The following is a 16,628-nucleotide window of genomic DNA, read 5'->3' on the forward strand; positions in this document are numbered from 1 at the left end:
GGCGGGGTGCGGCTGGCTTAGCTGGGATGGTTTCCCTTGGAGGAGCAGGGAGACAGCGAGGTTTGCGCTGGGGAAAAGGGCTTGGGGGCAGCTCCTTGCTCGCTTCCCCTCTCGGCATTCCTAAGGGAAACAGGCTGCGGTCGCTGTGGGGAGATTCGCCCACCACTGCGGGCTTCCATCTCCTGCTGCCTTATGCCGCCGTGACCGGAGCTCTGCTTGTGGGAGCGGACGTTGCACTGCAACCTTATTTACACCCTACCTTACCAAAAAAAGGACTCTTTCATCATCTGCTCGGGTACTCAGGGAAGACCCCGGGCCCTTTCCCCCTCCACGGGAGCCTCTCCCGGCCGCGCTCGGCAGCCAGGCTGCCGCCGCCCAGCCCCGCCGTTCCTTTGCCACGTGTCCGGTTTTTGCCACACTGTAGCCACGGACCCCCCCGCCCGCCGGGACACCCCGCGGCTCCTGCCACCCCTGCCGAGCTTCTGACGCCTCTTGCTTGCTGTCCCGGGTGAGCGGGCCCTGCCGTTGTGGCCGCAGCTCCGAGGTTCCTGCTGCAGCCCGCCGGCGCCCTCAGCCCGCCGGCGCCCTCAGCCCGCCCGCCATTACCACGGGAGGGGACGCGGCCGAGCCAGCGCCGCAGCGCCCCCTGCAGCCGCGAAGGGATCATGGCCCCGAGCCGCCAGCGCCCCTGCCGGCTGCGATCGGAACTGCACCGAGCGGGAAAGGCTCGGAGAGCGCGGAGACACCTCCCGGGTTTTCTGCTCTTGTTCGGCGCTGCTGCCGGTGCTGTTTGTTTGCCTTGTTACACACACACATAGTAAAAGACTGTTAATATTTTCCCCGTATCTTTGCGTGAAAGACCCTTAATTTCAAAGTTATAATAATTCGAAGGGAAGGGCGTCATGCTCTCCATTCCAAGGGAGGTTCCTGCCTTCCTTGGCAGACACCTGTATTTCAAACCAAGACACCTGCGTTAGGAGTAGTCTCAGAATCACAGAACCATTTAGGCTGAAAAGGAGCTCCAAGACTGAGTCAAGCCTTTGACCCATCACCGCCTTGTCAACTAGACTACTGAGTGCCACATCCAGTCATTTCTTGAAAATGAAACTCCCTAGGGATGGGGACACCCTCACTTCTCTGGCCAGCCCATTTCAATGCTGCACAACCCTTCCCGTGAAGAAATTCTTGATGCCCAACCTGGACCTCTCTCGGCATAGCTTGAGGGCATTTCCTCTTGTCCTGTCCCTGGTTTCCTGGGAGCAGAGCCTGACCCTCACCTGGCTGCACCCTCCTGTCAGGGAGCTGTGGAGAGTGAGAAGGTTCCCCCTGAGCCTCCTCTTCTCCGGGTTAAACACCCCCAGCTCCCTCATCGAACTTGTGCTCCAGACCCTTTGCAAGCTGTTTCCTTCTCTGGACACATTCCAGCCCCTCAGCTTGTCAGTCTTGAAGTCTTTCTTGTCCTGAGGGGCCCAAAACTGAATGCCAAGTTTATGGTGAGGCCTCACAATTGCCAAGTACAGGGGTACAATCACTGCTCTGGTCCAGCTGGCCACACTATTCCTGATCCGGGTCAGGATGCCATTGGCCTCTTGCCACGAGGGCACGGCTGGCTCATGTTCAGATGCTGTCAACCAGCACCCTCAGGTCCCTTCCTCTTGTCTCATTACAGTATTCCATTTAAACATCGATGGATGAGTTAAAAACAAGCATTTAGGCTGTTTATAATTTACTTGGATATGATGAATACTAGTAATAGTATGGATTGTTCCAAGGGTAACTTCCAAACAAGCCCCAAAGACAAAGTGCTGTGTTGGTGGGACTAACAGCAGGTAGTCCAAGGACAGCCAGCCAAAGATCCACTACACTTCAATTCCCTACACCACACACTGCTGCATTTCAGTCACATTATTTGTTTGGAGTATCACATTCCAGCCCACAACATTATTTAGCCTTTTTGTAAGATTAGAAAGAAGGGAAATAATCCCAGCAGATCTACTATTTGGCTCAACACCTGGTGAGTGCTTGACCAAAACACAAGGGTTCTTTTACATGCCTGCTGCTGACCACTCCAGCAGCACAGCACATCCCACAGGATCTCCATAACCCCACTTGTAGGAGCACACCCAATCCAACTCCTGGCCCTGCTCCTTTGCTTTTTTTGCCAAGCTCCTACAGTGCTATTCCCTGAACAAATAGCTTTTTCAGGCATCAGAAAGTTACAACCTGGTTGCAAGAACCATATCAAATCCTATTTCTGATAAAAAAATTCCATTTAATCTATTCATAATCCTTCAAATGCTGTAAATATTTGTCTTTCGATTAAGAAAACAAAGTGAAACCCACGGGGAGGGGGGTTGGGGGTGTTGTATTTAAACCCTTTACAGGACACTCCCACCGAGTGTCTGGGGATGCACGCGCGCCCCAGGCTCCCTTTTAACTGGTATTTATGGGAACAACGCCTTCCTTGGGAACGCAGAGGACCCCGAGGGTGCATCAGCTCCTTTCTCTGGAAGGCAGAGCATCCGGAGGCTACTCCAGCGGACGCAAGCCGGGATGCGGAATGCGAACCCGGTCCATCCCACCGCTGCCGGGACCGTAACTCCCAGGCATCGATGACTCGGCGCTCAGGCTGGGCTGGGCAGCGCCGCACTGCCGAGCCCATCGAGGAGGAGCCGCTCGACTTTTAACAGCGGCGTCCCGAAGCCGCGGGCGCCATCTTGGAGCTTGGCAGGGGCGATACGGGGCTTTGGTAAGGCCAGGTTTAGGGTCCGGACCCGGGGAGAGAGGCACGGACAGACAGACAACCCCAAATATCAGCACAGGCTGGGGGTGGTCTGCTGGAGAGCAGCTCTGCGGGAAGGACCTGGGAGTCCTGCTGGGTGGCAGACTGACCACGAGACAGCGGTGTGTCCTGGCAGCCAGGAAGACCAGCGGCATCCGTCGGGAAGTGTGGCCAGCAGGTCAAGGGACGAGATCCTGCCCCTCTACTCGGCCCTGCTGAGGCCGCATCTGGAGTGCTGTGTGCCGTTCTGTGCTCCTCAGGGCAAGAAAAACAAGGAGATACTGGAGAAGGTCCTGCGGAGGGGAATAAAGATGATGAGTGGTCCGGGGCATCACTAATGAGAAAGGACTGTGAGAGCTGGGCCTCTTCATTCTGGAGAAGACTGAGAGGGGGTCTCATTAATGCATATAAATATTTGCAATCGGTGCCAAGAGGACAGTGCCAGGCTTTTCAGTGGTGTCCAGCGATAGAACAAGGAACAATGGCTATGAAGTAGTTTAATCTTAAAGTGAGGAAACGATTCTTTATACTGAAGGTGGCAGAGCCCTGGAACAGCTGCCCGGGGAGAGCATGGAGTCTCCCTCACTGGAGAAAGTCCAAATCCCCTTGAACACGTTTCTACGTCACCTGCTCTGGGTGACCGTGCCTGGGCAGGGAGGTTGGACCGGGTGACCTCCCGCGCTCCCTTCCAGTCCTAATTACCATTCCCCGATCCTGCGACTCCTTTCCCGCTCCCCGCTCCGAGGGCGGGGCGGCCGCGGATCCCCGCGCATGCGCAGCCGCCGCGCCCGCCGGTCCATGGCACAGGCGCGGTCGCGCTGTCCCTGCAGCCGCGGGAGGAGGAGGAGGAGGGGAGGGAGGAAGAAAGAAGATGCCGGGGAAGCTGAAGGTCAAGATCGTGGCGGGGCGCCATTTGCCGGTGATGGACCGCGCCAGCGACCTGACTGACGCCTTCGTGGAGGTTGGTGGCGGGGGGAGCGGGCTGGGCGCGCCGGGCCCGCGCGGCGGAGGCACCTGCCGGGCCCGTCCGGCGCCTCGGGGCTGCCGGGAACCAGCGGCGGGACGAGGGGAGAGTGCCCGGAGCTGCTCCGGGAAGGGGCTGGGTGGGACATCAGTAGGAGCGGCTGCATGGAGGGGGTGATCGGACACTGGAACGGGCTGCGCAGCGGGGCGGTGGAGTCGCCGTCCCTGGAGGTGTTTAGGGCTGGACGTGGAGCTCAGTGCCTTGGTGTGGTCTTTTTTAAGACGAGTATTAATATTTCCTTTTAAAATATTTGAAATACTAAAATCTTTTAAAAGGGAGCTTTTAGTCAACAAATACCTAATATTATTTGTGTGTTTAAATCACTTTATTGCATCCAGGGTATCCAGCTTCAACCTTCTTTGCAGTCGTGTTACAGGCAGTATGTAGGGTCTTTGTCAGGAAAGGATTGTAAAATAAGTTGAAGTGCAAAATAAATGGAACTGTTTAAGGTCCAGGTTGGATGGAGCTCTGAGCAACGTGATTCAGTGGATGACATCCCTGCCTATGGCAGAGGGGTTTGAATGAGATGGACTTTAAGGTCCCTTCCAGTCCAAGCCTTGTTATGATTTCTGTTACACGATTCTTATATTTTTTGATCTGTTTTTTTATCCAATATGGTTGACTTAGAACATTTCAGAAGCATTCCATAGATTCAGGAATCATGCTCTCATAAAAATCAGAGCTATTTAAAGATGATGTGCTATGAAAACGTGTGTCTTGTATCACAAATAGTGATTGAGGTGTAGCACAAATTAGGGGTTGATTAAAGTAGGAAGACAGAATGCCTTTCTAGACCTGCATACACTGAAAAACATGACAATATTAATATAAAAATAGTTTTTGGGGATATAAATCTTGATTAATTTGGTGCTTAAAAATTTGGTTAGACTCTCGGGGCATTGCTTAATGGGAGGGTAAGTTGGTAATAAAGTTAAGATGTATTTCAGCTTTTCAGTGGAGCTGAAATAGTACATAATTTCATTTTATTACATGAAACAGTGTTTCACTGTTTTGTCAGCTGTTCCACCAGTCAGGTTTTAATTTTGAAAAGCTTCTCTTGTAGGCTGCCTGTTAATCCAGTTTAAAATTACAATAACTCTGATGCTTGCAACTAGGAGACAGGGAAAACAGGACAAGGAAATACAGTTCACGGAGTTTCATTTGGCCTGTTTTTACTCTGTGTTAGGAAAAAGAGCTCTCCTCTTTTGTGGGTTGCTTGTTCCCGACCTTACTGTTGGTGTAGCAAAGTAGACTTTTGAAATTCATATAGTAAAATACTAGCATAGCAAAACAGGAGGATAAAAAATTTCATCAAGATCAGTTTGCTTGGCTGGGTTAACTTGCATTTCCATGAGTGTCTTGGCACAAATCAGGGTACAGAAATACACAGATGGGGGGCTTGCTTTTAGGATTGTTACGTAGGAAGAGTGTGAAATAACTTCCCTTTCCATGTGAGGAGTAGGCAATACAGCAGGTGAGATTTATTTCAAAATAAATTGAGCTTGAAATTGTTGTTTTGTTTTCTGTGAGATTGCTGAAATGTATTTTTCCTTAAATAAAAATGAAAAGCAGATGTTAAGGTTTTAGTTGTTTACTAACCTTAAACTTCCTTCTTACTATTGTAAAATAAACTTGGAACTAGAAAAGAAAATGTGAAGAGACTTAAGAGCTCTTACTTGGCTCATGTTATGCAAAACTTGGACTTCACTAGCTTGAGTACAATGATCCTTATCCCAACTCAGAATATTTTGTTACAATTTCTTCCATAAATGTGCTTTTAACTTTGCACAGTGAACGGTGGTGTGGTGTTTTATTATCTCTACAAGCTTCAATGAACTAGCTGGAGTACTGGGGAAATTCAGTTATAACTGCCTGGGGCTCTAAGGGAGCTGATTTACTCCCAAGATAAGGTGTTAAAATAGGTTGGGTGGAGCTCAGGACTGTTGCATCTTGGCAGCTTCTGGAGTCAGAACTGGTATTTAATTGGTAGCTCCCTTACAGCCAGTGCTAACATCACTGTATTTTACATAAGCAAGTGCAAAATCTTTTCAGAGTTGGGATTTACACCTGTGCAAACCAATCACTATATTATTGAAATGTACAAAGCAGTCACTTAACACTGTCTTGAGCAAAAGTGTTAGAGTAATTACTATACAGTTTTCAAATCCAGGCCTAAATTTAGTTTCCAAAATGCATTTAGTCTTTTAAAAGATAAAAGCTGTCAAAATAGACACACCTGTAGCTCCAGCAGTTCTTTTCTATCAGCCTACTCATTGTTTTCCTTAAGAATCTTGAATGAATTTAAAAATGTAACTTTTAATATTTGTAAGTACTTGGTATGAAGTGAAGTGCACATTTTTTTGAAAGGCAGCATTCAGAGAACTGCAAGTGTTTGTAAATGATTTGAAATGAAAGTTGCAGTGAAATAAAGGCTCTTACATGGTGCTGTGTGCCTTCCTGATGTATGGAGCATCACAAAAATTGAGTTTCACTTTAAAAAAGCCAGCGAGAAACCCCCGCAAACCCCAAATAGGCTTAACCTGAAATAGATGCCTGTGGAGACCATATGGATACTGCTGAAGTGGGTTATTATGTGGTTGAAGATGCAATAAGCAATAAAAGTATGGAAAATATTTAAATTTTAGTAGTTCTCTTTCTATATATTTTAAATCCAGTTTGGTTTTATATTTATTTAATCAATTGTCTGTGAAGCTCATTGAGAAATCCCAGAGAGAAGAGTAATCGGTCACAAACTATCAACATTTAGAATATTTTTCCTTATAGAAGGCAAGGAGAGTATGCAAAGTATAACTTTGAATAGCCAGTGTATTGGTGAGTGATGTTTTTGCCTCTCAAATGATTGAGGAGGAAAAGAAACAATTTTAGTAGTATGGTAGGATGAGAGAAAGATTGATTGGAAATGTCATTGATACATGGATACTGACATATGTAAATTGATTTAAAAAGCCATTAAATTAAAAGAAGATGATTTGTTGAAATATGTATTTGAAATTATTTGCATTTGTCAAATGAGTTTCAAAATTATTTTATTAATATTTGTAATTGATAATTTAATGTTTGTATTTTTAGGTGAAATTTGGAAATACAACATTTAAGACAGATGTGTATCCCAAATCACTTAATCCTCAGTGGAATTCTGAGTGGTTCAAATTCGAAGTAAGTATTTTTTAAAAGTTTGCCTGTAACTATATAGACACTTTGGTTTAGCTGCCCTTAATTACATAATTGCATTTCGAGCAGAAAATGAGTTTTGAGCACTGAAGTGTTTTTGTGTTTAAATGCACAAACCCTTTTCAGCAAACCCAGCTCCAGTCAGATCTTGTTTGCTAAGGATGTCTCATTGGCTTTTTAGGAGTGTTTGTGAAGATAAAAGCTTGCCGGGTTGAATCCAACTTATATGTTGTTCTGTTAGAAAAGAGAATACTGCAGTGAAGGTGAGGGAAATGTAGCAGGGGTTAGGCTTTTTCAGTACAGTTATCAGTACAAGTATGTATAAATAAATACATATATATGAAAGTACAGGTATTCTTGTAGATTTTTTTTTTTTTTTGAGCAAGGAAAATTAGTTGGTATTTGAAGTCTTACATTTGGTTGCAAAGATAATGCATTTTTTAAAGGAGAAAATGGAAAATTCCTATGGTAAGATAACAAAGAGCTTGAACAAGAATTATTGGAGACTTTCTCTTCCCTTTTCCTTATGTAATAATGAGGGCACTCAGCATTTTCCTCTAATTGCTTGTTGCTTTCCAGGATCTAATTTGTTGATGTTCTTTGACATATGCCCTGAACAAGTGTTTACATGTTTCTTTTTAGTTAGTACATTTTTTTACTACTTAAAAAATGAGGATTATGTTTAGAATAAATTAATTATTGAAGCACTTAAATGTGTAGTTCTGGTTCATTTACCGTGCTCTAAGTCAATATCACCATTCTGCAAACTCTTATATGAGTCATCCCATTGCAGTTAGCAAACTTAATTCTTGGTTTGTGACACTGAACACAAAAAGCTGTGAAATGTCTGTCCTGGTCCTAAAAGAAAATACTTGTTATCTGTAGATGGGTTATTGCATTTGTTTAGGAAATTACATATGTAGAAATACTGATTTTTTTTTTTTTTTTTTTTTACTGCAGACTGTTTAAAATATCTTCTTTTAAGACACTGACCAGTGATGAAAATACCATAATCTTAACTTCAGAGTGTTATAGCCTTCTGAGGTCCCTTCCCTTCCCTTCCCTTCCCTTCCCTTCCCTTCCCTTCCCTTCCCTTCCCTTCCCTTCCCTTCCCTTCCCTTCCCTTCCCTTCCCTTCCCTTCCCTTCCCTTCCCTTCCCTTCCCTTCCCTTCCCTTCCCTTCCCTTCCCTTCCCTTCCCTTCCCTTCCCTTCCCTTCCCTTCCCTTCCCATCCCATCTAGGAAGTGTGATTTAAAATACTGTGGGATTTTAAAATGAATAATCATTGTAATCTTGCTTTTCTGTTCTTCTCCCAGTGGTACCTCTGTTTCAGGATCTCACCAGTCTCTGAAGGATAAAATCAAAATGAGTGGATGTGTTGTTTAGCTTCAGGAAACTGAAATTACAGATTTAATCTGTGTCAGGTCACTGTTCATAACTAACTCTCTTCTGTGTTTGTTTTTCAGCAGTGTTTCCCTGCACATTTTTAAATACTCAGATTCCATGTTAATATTTGTTTTCCAGGTAGATGATGAAGAGCTCCAGGATGAGCCTCTCCAAATAACAGTTCTTGATCATGATACATACAGTGCCAATGATGCCATTGGCAAAGTGTACATAGATATTGATCCTCTGCTCTATAGTGAAGCAGCCACAGTTATTTCAGGATGGTTTCCAATTTATGATACCATTCATGGTAAGATTTGCTAATTTAAAACAGTCTTGTTCGAAATGTAATCTGCTTCTTATAATCTTGTAAGCTGTCTTCAGAAATCTGTAATAACTTCAGCTTTGGAGTTGGAAAACTACTTTCTTGGCTTTTTTTCCCCTTATTTTCTGACATGAGAGAATTTCTGGCATAGGCATAAATGCCAGTGCTTGGCAGAATGCCTTCCACAGGACTCGTGACAAGTGGAAAAAATCTTCACTAGTTACTGCAAATTTCAGATTTAAAAAAAAAAAGACTCAGACATAGCTGTCCATTTACCACGTTTGCTGAACAAGTGTAATTTTACTGGAGTTACTTGAAGTGTGCCTTCCTGGGATTTGGGATAAACTTCAATTGAGATGAAGGGACAAGATGTGAGATAACTGCAGGAAAAAGGAATTTCATGGTGTTGAAAGTAAGTGCTCTCAGTGCCAGGTGGATTTTATCAGAATGTCTCGAAGCTATGACAGAGTAAAGTTAATGATATTTTTGCTTTTGATTTTAATGAAACAGCTTTTGTCTCAGAGAGCTAATGTTAGTTTAAAGCAATAAACTTGCTGCATGAATACCTTAGTGCAGAACATGTCTGTGGCTGCCATTATCCCCCTCGTTCATTATTCAGGGTGAATTAAATGACCTAACAGTGTTAAAAGCTAATTGTAAATCATTGTTGGGAAATAATTAATGGTGTTTACCAGATGCTCATCATAACTGATGCAAAGTATTTTTTGCTTTTACACCAATTATAGCAAACAGAAATATTGAGAAATACTGCATGTGTTTTTTTATATTATTTTTTTATCCTATGCACATTTTTCTATCACACACTTTCTTCTGAAGCTAAATGATGTGAACACTTGTTTCAAGATGTGTATAGCTGGTAAGCTAGAGAGAGTTACACTTCTCTATATTTTTTCCAGATATGTTGGTATTTCACAACTTTTTTCTATTTAATTTAAATTGGAATTCTATTTTTATGCTCATAGCCCGAGACAGCTATTATCTTGATTCTTGGCAAACATTAATTGATGCTGCCTTAAAAAATAATAAATATAATGTTCATAAGGTTGTATTTAATATTTTTCTTAAACCTCAACATGATTGTTTGTGAAAATATGTAAAACTGAGGCGTTTTCTGTTATAATAACTGAAGGTTTCTTTCTGCTGGCATTTTGGAAGGGAGATGTGGCTGATTTTATTGCAGTAATATTTGAGTTGAACAACAAATCCAGTGCTGCTGTTTCAGTGTCATATAGTGATGTGATAAAGGCTTCTGAAGACACTAGAGATCAGACTCATCAAGAAGTTTAGTCCTCAATATGTCAGAACCTATAATATGTGAAATGATTTTGTTACTGGCTGGGGAAAAAGAAGAAAAAGCTCAGAACAGGAAAGTAGAGAAGTCAAAAAGGAATGGTTCTGTGTTAGAAAATAGTCCATTTCTAGTAAGGTTTAATCATAATTGAAAATTAAGCTTTGTCTAATAGGCCTATAATACCTTATTTTTTATATGTTTCTTGTCACAGTTAAAGTATTTTGCAAACGCTTCCTGTGCCACTTCCTGGTCCTAGAAAGAACCATAAATCTTTCTCTTTGGGTTGATCTTCAGAGAGGAGCTTTACTGCAATTTTGAAATTGTTTCAGGGAGGAAATTCAGCAGAGAGGCCACCCTGCAGCATAGGCCACTGCAGCATCAAGAGGCTGATGGCTTCTCTTTCCCCAGTCCCATCTTTCTTGTGAAGTTCTGTTTGGTGCAAATAAGCATTTGAGGAGTGTTGTTTTCATGTCTTCAGCCTCAAAGGCTTGGCAGAACTAGAAACTTCCTCTAAGTCAGTGTCTTTGCAGCAGACCTGAGAGGCAAAGATATGGCTTCCTGCTCCTCTGGCATTAATCACTAATAATAGGAAATAATTTATGGGTCTAGTTTTGTATTGATACAGTTATATTGTTATACCTTGTGGTATTTCTTGTTTTTTTATTGATAGGTATACGTGGGGAGATAAATGTGGTGGTGAAAGTAGATCTCTTCAATGATTTAAACAGATTTAGGCAATCATCCTGTGGAGTCAAATTTTTTTGCAGTAAGTAGAGGAAAAAAGTTTATTTGAATGAAAGACTTTTTCCTTCCTTCCCTTTCTTTTCCTCTTCTGTTGGTCTCCCTTCTCTTACCAGCTCACTGCATAAGCCTAGTGGAGACAACATTGACACAAATTTTTTTTTTTTAACATGTCTTTATTGTTCATGTTTCAAAACAATGTAATTAAATGGTGGGATTTTTTATTGTCCATAAATTGTATTTCAGTGCTTGTGCATACACACATGGTCTTATTTTGGGTCCATATCCTTTTAAAGAGGTACAAAGTGAAAAGGTTTCATAATGGTACATGCTGTAACTGGTACACTGGACATTTATCAGGGTTCCATGGTATCATGAGCAAAACTTCCTGGGTATGTCCACATTTTCACAGAAAGTTGTCTGGAAAGCTTTCTGAAATCTCTTTTGTGTATAATCTTATGTTTTTCTTGCTATCCTTGTCTCATAGACCTATCTCTTACATCTTTTATATGTATATTTTTTTTAACAGCTACATCTATTCCTAAGTGTTACAGAGCAGTAATTATTCACGGGTTTGTGGAAGAACTTGTAGTTAATGAGGACCCAGAGTACCAGTGGATAGACAGAATCCGTACTCCCAGGGCATCGAATGAGGCTCGGCAAAGACTCATTTCACTCATGTCAGGTATTAAACGTGTGGGCTCTAATGGTTATTGCTACTTCTAAAAGTGTTCAGGATTTTAAAAAGTGCCTTGCCTAAGATTGCATATGAGTTTTGTTGTTAATTATGTTGATTTTTTTCAGTTCACAGTGTCTTCTGTTTCTGTGGATTGTGGATTTCTAACTTATGGACAGTGTGACTGATATTTATTTTTTTCACTTCTTAGTGAGGCCATGCTGCTGCCTAATTTTTTGGTTGCTTTTAGCAAGGTCAAAAAAAACATGTGAAACTTTTTTGAAGATACTCCTCACGTGGGTTAAGAATATCACCAGAATTTTGACTCAAACAATTAAAGTAATGAACTTCACCCTCTTTGAACTTTTTGAAGAATATGAACAAATACACACTTTTTCAGATACGGTGTGCATCAGTACTTATGGTACTCATCCCACCTCTTTGAAGTCTGGCTTGGTTCATTGTTTTTCAAGCATCTCCTGTGAGCAAAGAATTGGGATTATTCAGCCTAGAGAAGAGAGTGCTTTGGGGTGACTTTGGTGGCCTTCCAGTGCCTGAAAGGAGCTATAAGAAATATGGAGAGGGACTATTTGCAAGGGCCTGGAGTGATAGGACAAGGGGAATGGCTTAAAACTGAAAGAGAATAGGTTTAGATTGGATATTGGGATGAAATTCTTCCCTGTGAGGGTGGGGAGGTCCTGGCACAGTTACCCAGAGAAGCTGTGGCTGCCTCATCCCTGGAAGAGTTCAAGGCCAGGTTGGATGGGGCTCTGAGCCACTTGGTCTAGTGGAAGGTGCCCTTAAGATCTTCAGTAAATGGGGCAATAGAAAAGATTATGGAGATGTACCTCCATTGGGAAGGCCAGCACACTGTAAGGGAAAAAGTGAAATAAGCTGTTGTCATAACTAACATGAAGACATCTTTTTAATATCGCCCCCATACTAGTTTACAGAATTCACATTTGCGTATTTCTTGACATGCATAAATAGTGCAGGTGGATAAAGTATTCTGCTAGATATTATTCATGGCCTAGATAGGAGGATAAAAATCCAAAAGAACTCACAGTAATACTGTTTTATCTCTTGTAATAAAATGTGTGATATTGTGATACTGTTATTGGTGGTCACACATAAAGAATCTTGAAGAAATCTCTAAATTCTGAGAGTGAGCCAGGCTGTTTCACAGATCTTTGTCATTATGTGTTAAGTTAAAAAGCAACTTTCATACTCTGTCTCAACCCTAGAGTTTTTTCAAGACTGGTACAGGCATGGTTTCAGTTAAGAAGTTTACCATAGTAACCTGTGCTGGTAATTTCAGAGTCACACTTCAAGAAAGCAGTAGAAACTAGAGCCAGGAGTTGGACTTAAATGATCCTTGTGGCTTCCTTCCCACTCTGGAAATTCTGTGATTCTGTGACCATGAAACCATTCCACATGATTTCTCAGCAGCAGTGACATTAGGACTGGTAGGTCATCCTTTGGGACAGTGAGGATTTTTCAGTTTGTTAACGGAGGATTTTGGAAATCTTTCATTTTCATAAGAAGAGATGATATTTTCCACCTTAGTTATTACCAAGGCAATCCAGCTACATAGAACAATTTTTTAATGATGTCCTCCTAAAAAAGCCATCAGTGGCAGACAGTAGTTTCTTTATAGTCCTTGTGTGCAGTTAATAGAAGCAGTGGTGTTTGATTTGCAGTAGAGGGGCAAAAAGTAGAAATTAAGTTAAAATATGCTTATTGGTAAATGAAGAAATTATAGATGCCTGTTCATACAGATTTCAAAGATGTTGCATTGTTTTGAACTATATGAAGTATTTGGAAACTTGTGTGAGTTCCAGAACACATCTTGATCTCTCTCTCTCTCTGAAAAAGTAGAAAAAAGATTTTAAAAGCCTACTGAAAATAAAGACTGGCAGGAAAAAAAACTGAAAAACCTCTGAAATGAGAAGTTTTGGCAATCAGAATGAATTTGGAGAAAAAAAGAAAAAAAGCTGTGTAAGTTGTTGGTATCACACAATGTTGTAGGAGACAGAAGTTGTGACTGGCTCCTTGGCCTAGCTTTGTAGGCTTGCATTTATTACCTGTTCTGCTGACTTGGCTGGCACTCCAAAAGCAGAAGTCAAAGACCACAGAAGAGAATAGAAGTTCATTGCAACTACGAGCTCTTTACCTTTTGTTTTTTAGGTGAATTGCAAAGGAAGATTGGCTTGAAGGTGCTTGAAATGAGAGGAAATGCTGTTGTTGGCTATTTGCAGTGTTTTGATTTGGAGGGAGAGTCTGGACTCGTAGTGAGAGCCATAGGAACAGCCTGCACATTGGATAAATTAAGTAACACATCAGCGTTTTTACCTGCATGTAACTCCCCATCCAAAGAAATGAAGGAGTAAGTATGAACTAATAGCTTGTAGGGAAACAAGTTTCACCTCTCTTCTTTTCATACTCATTCAGTTTTTCATAACTGGTGTGATTTTTTTTTTTTTTTTTCCCCAGAATTTATTTTTCTTTTGTAGTTTTATTTGTCTGCAACCAAGTTTTATATTCCACAATTCTGATATGTTTTAGGTTGGATGACTTGTTATTTCAGTACAAGCTGGAGTGGTAATTCTTACTTAAGATGACTTTCTTTGTCTTTATTTAGTAATAGTACTACATATCCTTGGCTTGTAATCCACCAGTTTAGCTACAATTAGTTCTGCTTTGATGCTGTGTTTGTGCAATGAACATTTTTGTGAGGACTTCTCACAAAATACCTTTGCTTCAAGTTTAAATGTTTATGAGCATATAAGAGAAGATAAATTTTGAATTCTGATGGTTCTGTCAATGATTTAGACAATGACCCCAAATAGATCTCATCTTCTATTGTGTGCTTTGCTTTTCACTGTTGTAAAGCAAGTAGGACTGTGGCAAAACAAGTAGGACTATGGCAAGACAGTGAACTTGCAGAGAAATCTTTTTACAATGAGAAGTAGAATTTTGTGGTTTTTTTTTTTTTCTTATGTACTGCAGCACCAAACTGTTTGACTGCAATATTTTGATATGCATACAAATTAATAGAAATATACTTGTGGTCTTCTTGCAACTGTTGCTACTTTTTTTGCATGGATAAATTAGTTGTTTTCTCTTTGGTAGAGCAATCCAGGAAGGAAAAATTGCACCAAGAAGTGTATTAGATATCCTATATTTCTAGATGTATTAATTGAAGTAGCCATTTTCATTAACTTGAACTGTTGTGTCTCTGCAATAGAGATGAGGCATGTTTGTTGTGCAGGCATCAATTGCTCTGCAAAATTTTGCAAAATATGAACTGACCTTTAAAAATTACTGGTTTCTATTTTGTGGCATAGCTTGTTTGACTCTTGTCTTGATTTTAAAAAAATGCCTTTAAAAGAACTTCTCGATACAGTGCAGCATAGAACAACAGCGTGGTGTTTAAAGCAAAAAAAGGCAGACCTGGTAATTAGCAACTTAAAAAGCACCCATAAATAAACCAGTGGCTTTCACTCTGCAGCAAAGTGTGGAAATTCCACCTCTCAAGTTATCCATGTTCAGCTTGGTGATGGATATTTTCTCAGTTCAAAAAATGGGACTGTTTCTCTAAGGCAGCAAAATCAACTAATTTGATTCTTCTTATTCTTGGCTTTACTAACTTAATGGCCTGTTGCCAAAAATCATGGATGCAAGCAAGTGCTTAAGCTGTTCCTTTCCCTCCTTTTATTTCATCTGGACTCTTGCATGCTAGGAATTGAAATTCTTAGAGTCTGCTTAGAGTAAGAGATCTCCTCTAGCTAAACTTCCCTGAAATCATTGATAACATAACTTTGCAACCTGTTTGTATGTATTGTTTTCTTTTCTTCCACCTTGGCTGCAAACTCTCTCAGGTCTCCGCTGGTTCATCCGCCAAGCCATGGATGCCGCTCGACTCACAACAGCCCAATTCACACTGCTACTGGCTCACGACTTACTCAGAACTTCTCTGTGTCTGTTCCCACTCTCATCTACACTGGTATGAGACTGCTCACACTCCAAAGTTGGGGAGAGGCAGCCCACAGGCACAGTGGTCCAAAAGGGCAGGCAGGCAGGCAGTGTAGGCAGGTACCACCCATCTTTCTTCCCTCATTTCCTCGTGGACACACCTTCTATTATCTGGGAAGAAGCACCCAGGGTACAGCAGCTCAAACAAATGCAGAATAGTTTCTTGGAGATGCCTCGGAGTCTCTTCCACAAAGCCACACTCTTCACTTTAACATGCTCTTGCTTCCTGCGAAATTAAGTAAAAAAATAAGGTGACGTAACTGGGAAATATTGATTTGATTAATTGCTTTCAAACATAATTCAGATACAGTAGGTTTTGAAATGGTTCTAGGAAGGGTCTGTGCCATTTGTGGAAGAGATGGTTTTAGAGAGCAGGTAAGTCAAGTTGTGCATAAATAAACTGTTTGTCAATAGAATTGTTCCCACAAAGATTCTCCTCTTCGCTCTGTTTTTAGCTGTGGCATGCTGCTGATGCTATAGGATAAGGAAACATATCTTTTTTTACCTTAAAATGCATATGTGTATATACATAAGTGTATAAATATGTATAAACACAACTATAATTTGAAATCATTTTTTCTTTATTAAACTAACTCACAGCATTGTGTATTTGAGCAGATTTTTAAGCCATAAACTTTTCAATTTTTTTATTTTGCATATATATATTTATATATATATAATTTTTTGTCACATCTCATGCCTTTCATTTGGCTTAATTGTTTCATTGTAGATGACGAGCATCTCTCTGTAGGATGCTGAGAGGGTAAAACAGCATTTCTTTGCCTCTGGCCTCATTCCCAGCCTTGCACCTAAGGAATAGCTGCTGGCCCTGCCCCAATCCCATCCTGGTGTTTGGATCATGCTGCTGTCAGCCAGGTCCTTTGGCACAGGATTACTGAATATGTTTCCACCTTCTTCTGGCAGGATTCCTTTCAATGAAGATCCCAATCCCAATACATATTCATCAGGACCCTCCACCCCTCTGAAAAACCAAACCTATTCCTTTTCACCTTCCAAGTCCTACAGTCGACAGTCCTCTTCTTCTGACACAGATTTGAGTTTGACACCCAAAACTGGTAAGGCGCTTCCACCCACTTTTTGTTTAAGTTGTGTTTCTCTTTTTATATTTTCATTCAACCCCTTTTTGCTTTTTGGC

The 16,628-nt window shown here is 41.6% G+C and overlaps 1 protein-coding gene across 17 annotated transcripts in view; it reads left to right on the forward strand.

Annotated features, from left to right (window-relative positions):
* The first annotated feature begins 3,653 nt into the window (after positions 1 to 3,653).
* Positions 3,654 to 16,628, forward strand: part of C2CD5 (C2 calcium dependent domain containing 5) — a 56,910-nt gene continuing 43,935 nt past the window's right edge. For 8 of the 17 annotated variants that reach the window (XM_062491752.1, XM_062491748.1, XM_062491751.1 and 5 more), the window contains exons 1-7: positions 3,654 to 3,743; positions 6,897 to 6,983; positions 8,522 to 8,693; positions 10,691 to 10,786; positions 11,291 to 11,446; positions 13,625 to 13,823; positions 15,319 to 15,443. In XM_062491752.1, coding sequence (XP_062347736.1) covers positions 3,654 to 3,743; positions 6,897 to 6,983; positions 8,522 to 8,693; positions 10,691 to 10,786; positions 11,291 to 11,446; positions 13,625 to 13,823; positions 15,319 to 15,443 — 925 coding nt within the window. Of the gene's footprint in view, positions 3,744 to 6,896; positions 6,984 to 8,521; positions 8,694 to 10,690; positions 10,787 to 11,290; positions 11,447 to 13,624; positions 13,824 to 15,318; positions 15,444 to 16,396; positions 16,549 to 16,628 lie in introns of those variants that run through there. The other 9 variants (XM_062491745.1, XM_062491746.1, XM_062491747.1 and 6 more) reach the window with 3 other exon arrangements.

The sequence above is a fragment of the Cinclus cinclus genome, chromosome 4, assembly GCF_963662255.1.
Source record: "Cinclus cinclus chromosome 4, bCinCin1.1, whole genome shotgun sequence".
NCBI lineage: Eukaryota > Metazoa > Chordata > Aves > Passeriformes > Cinclidae > Cinclus > Cinclus cinclus.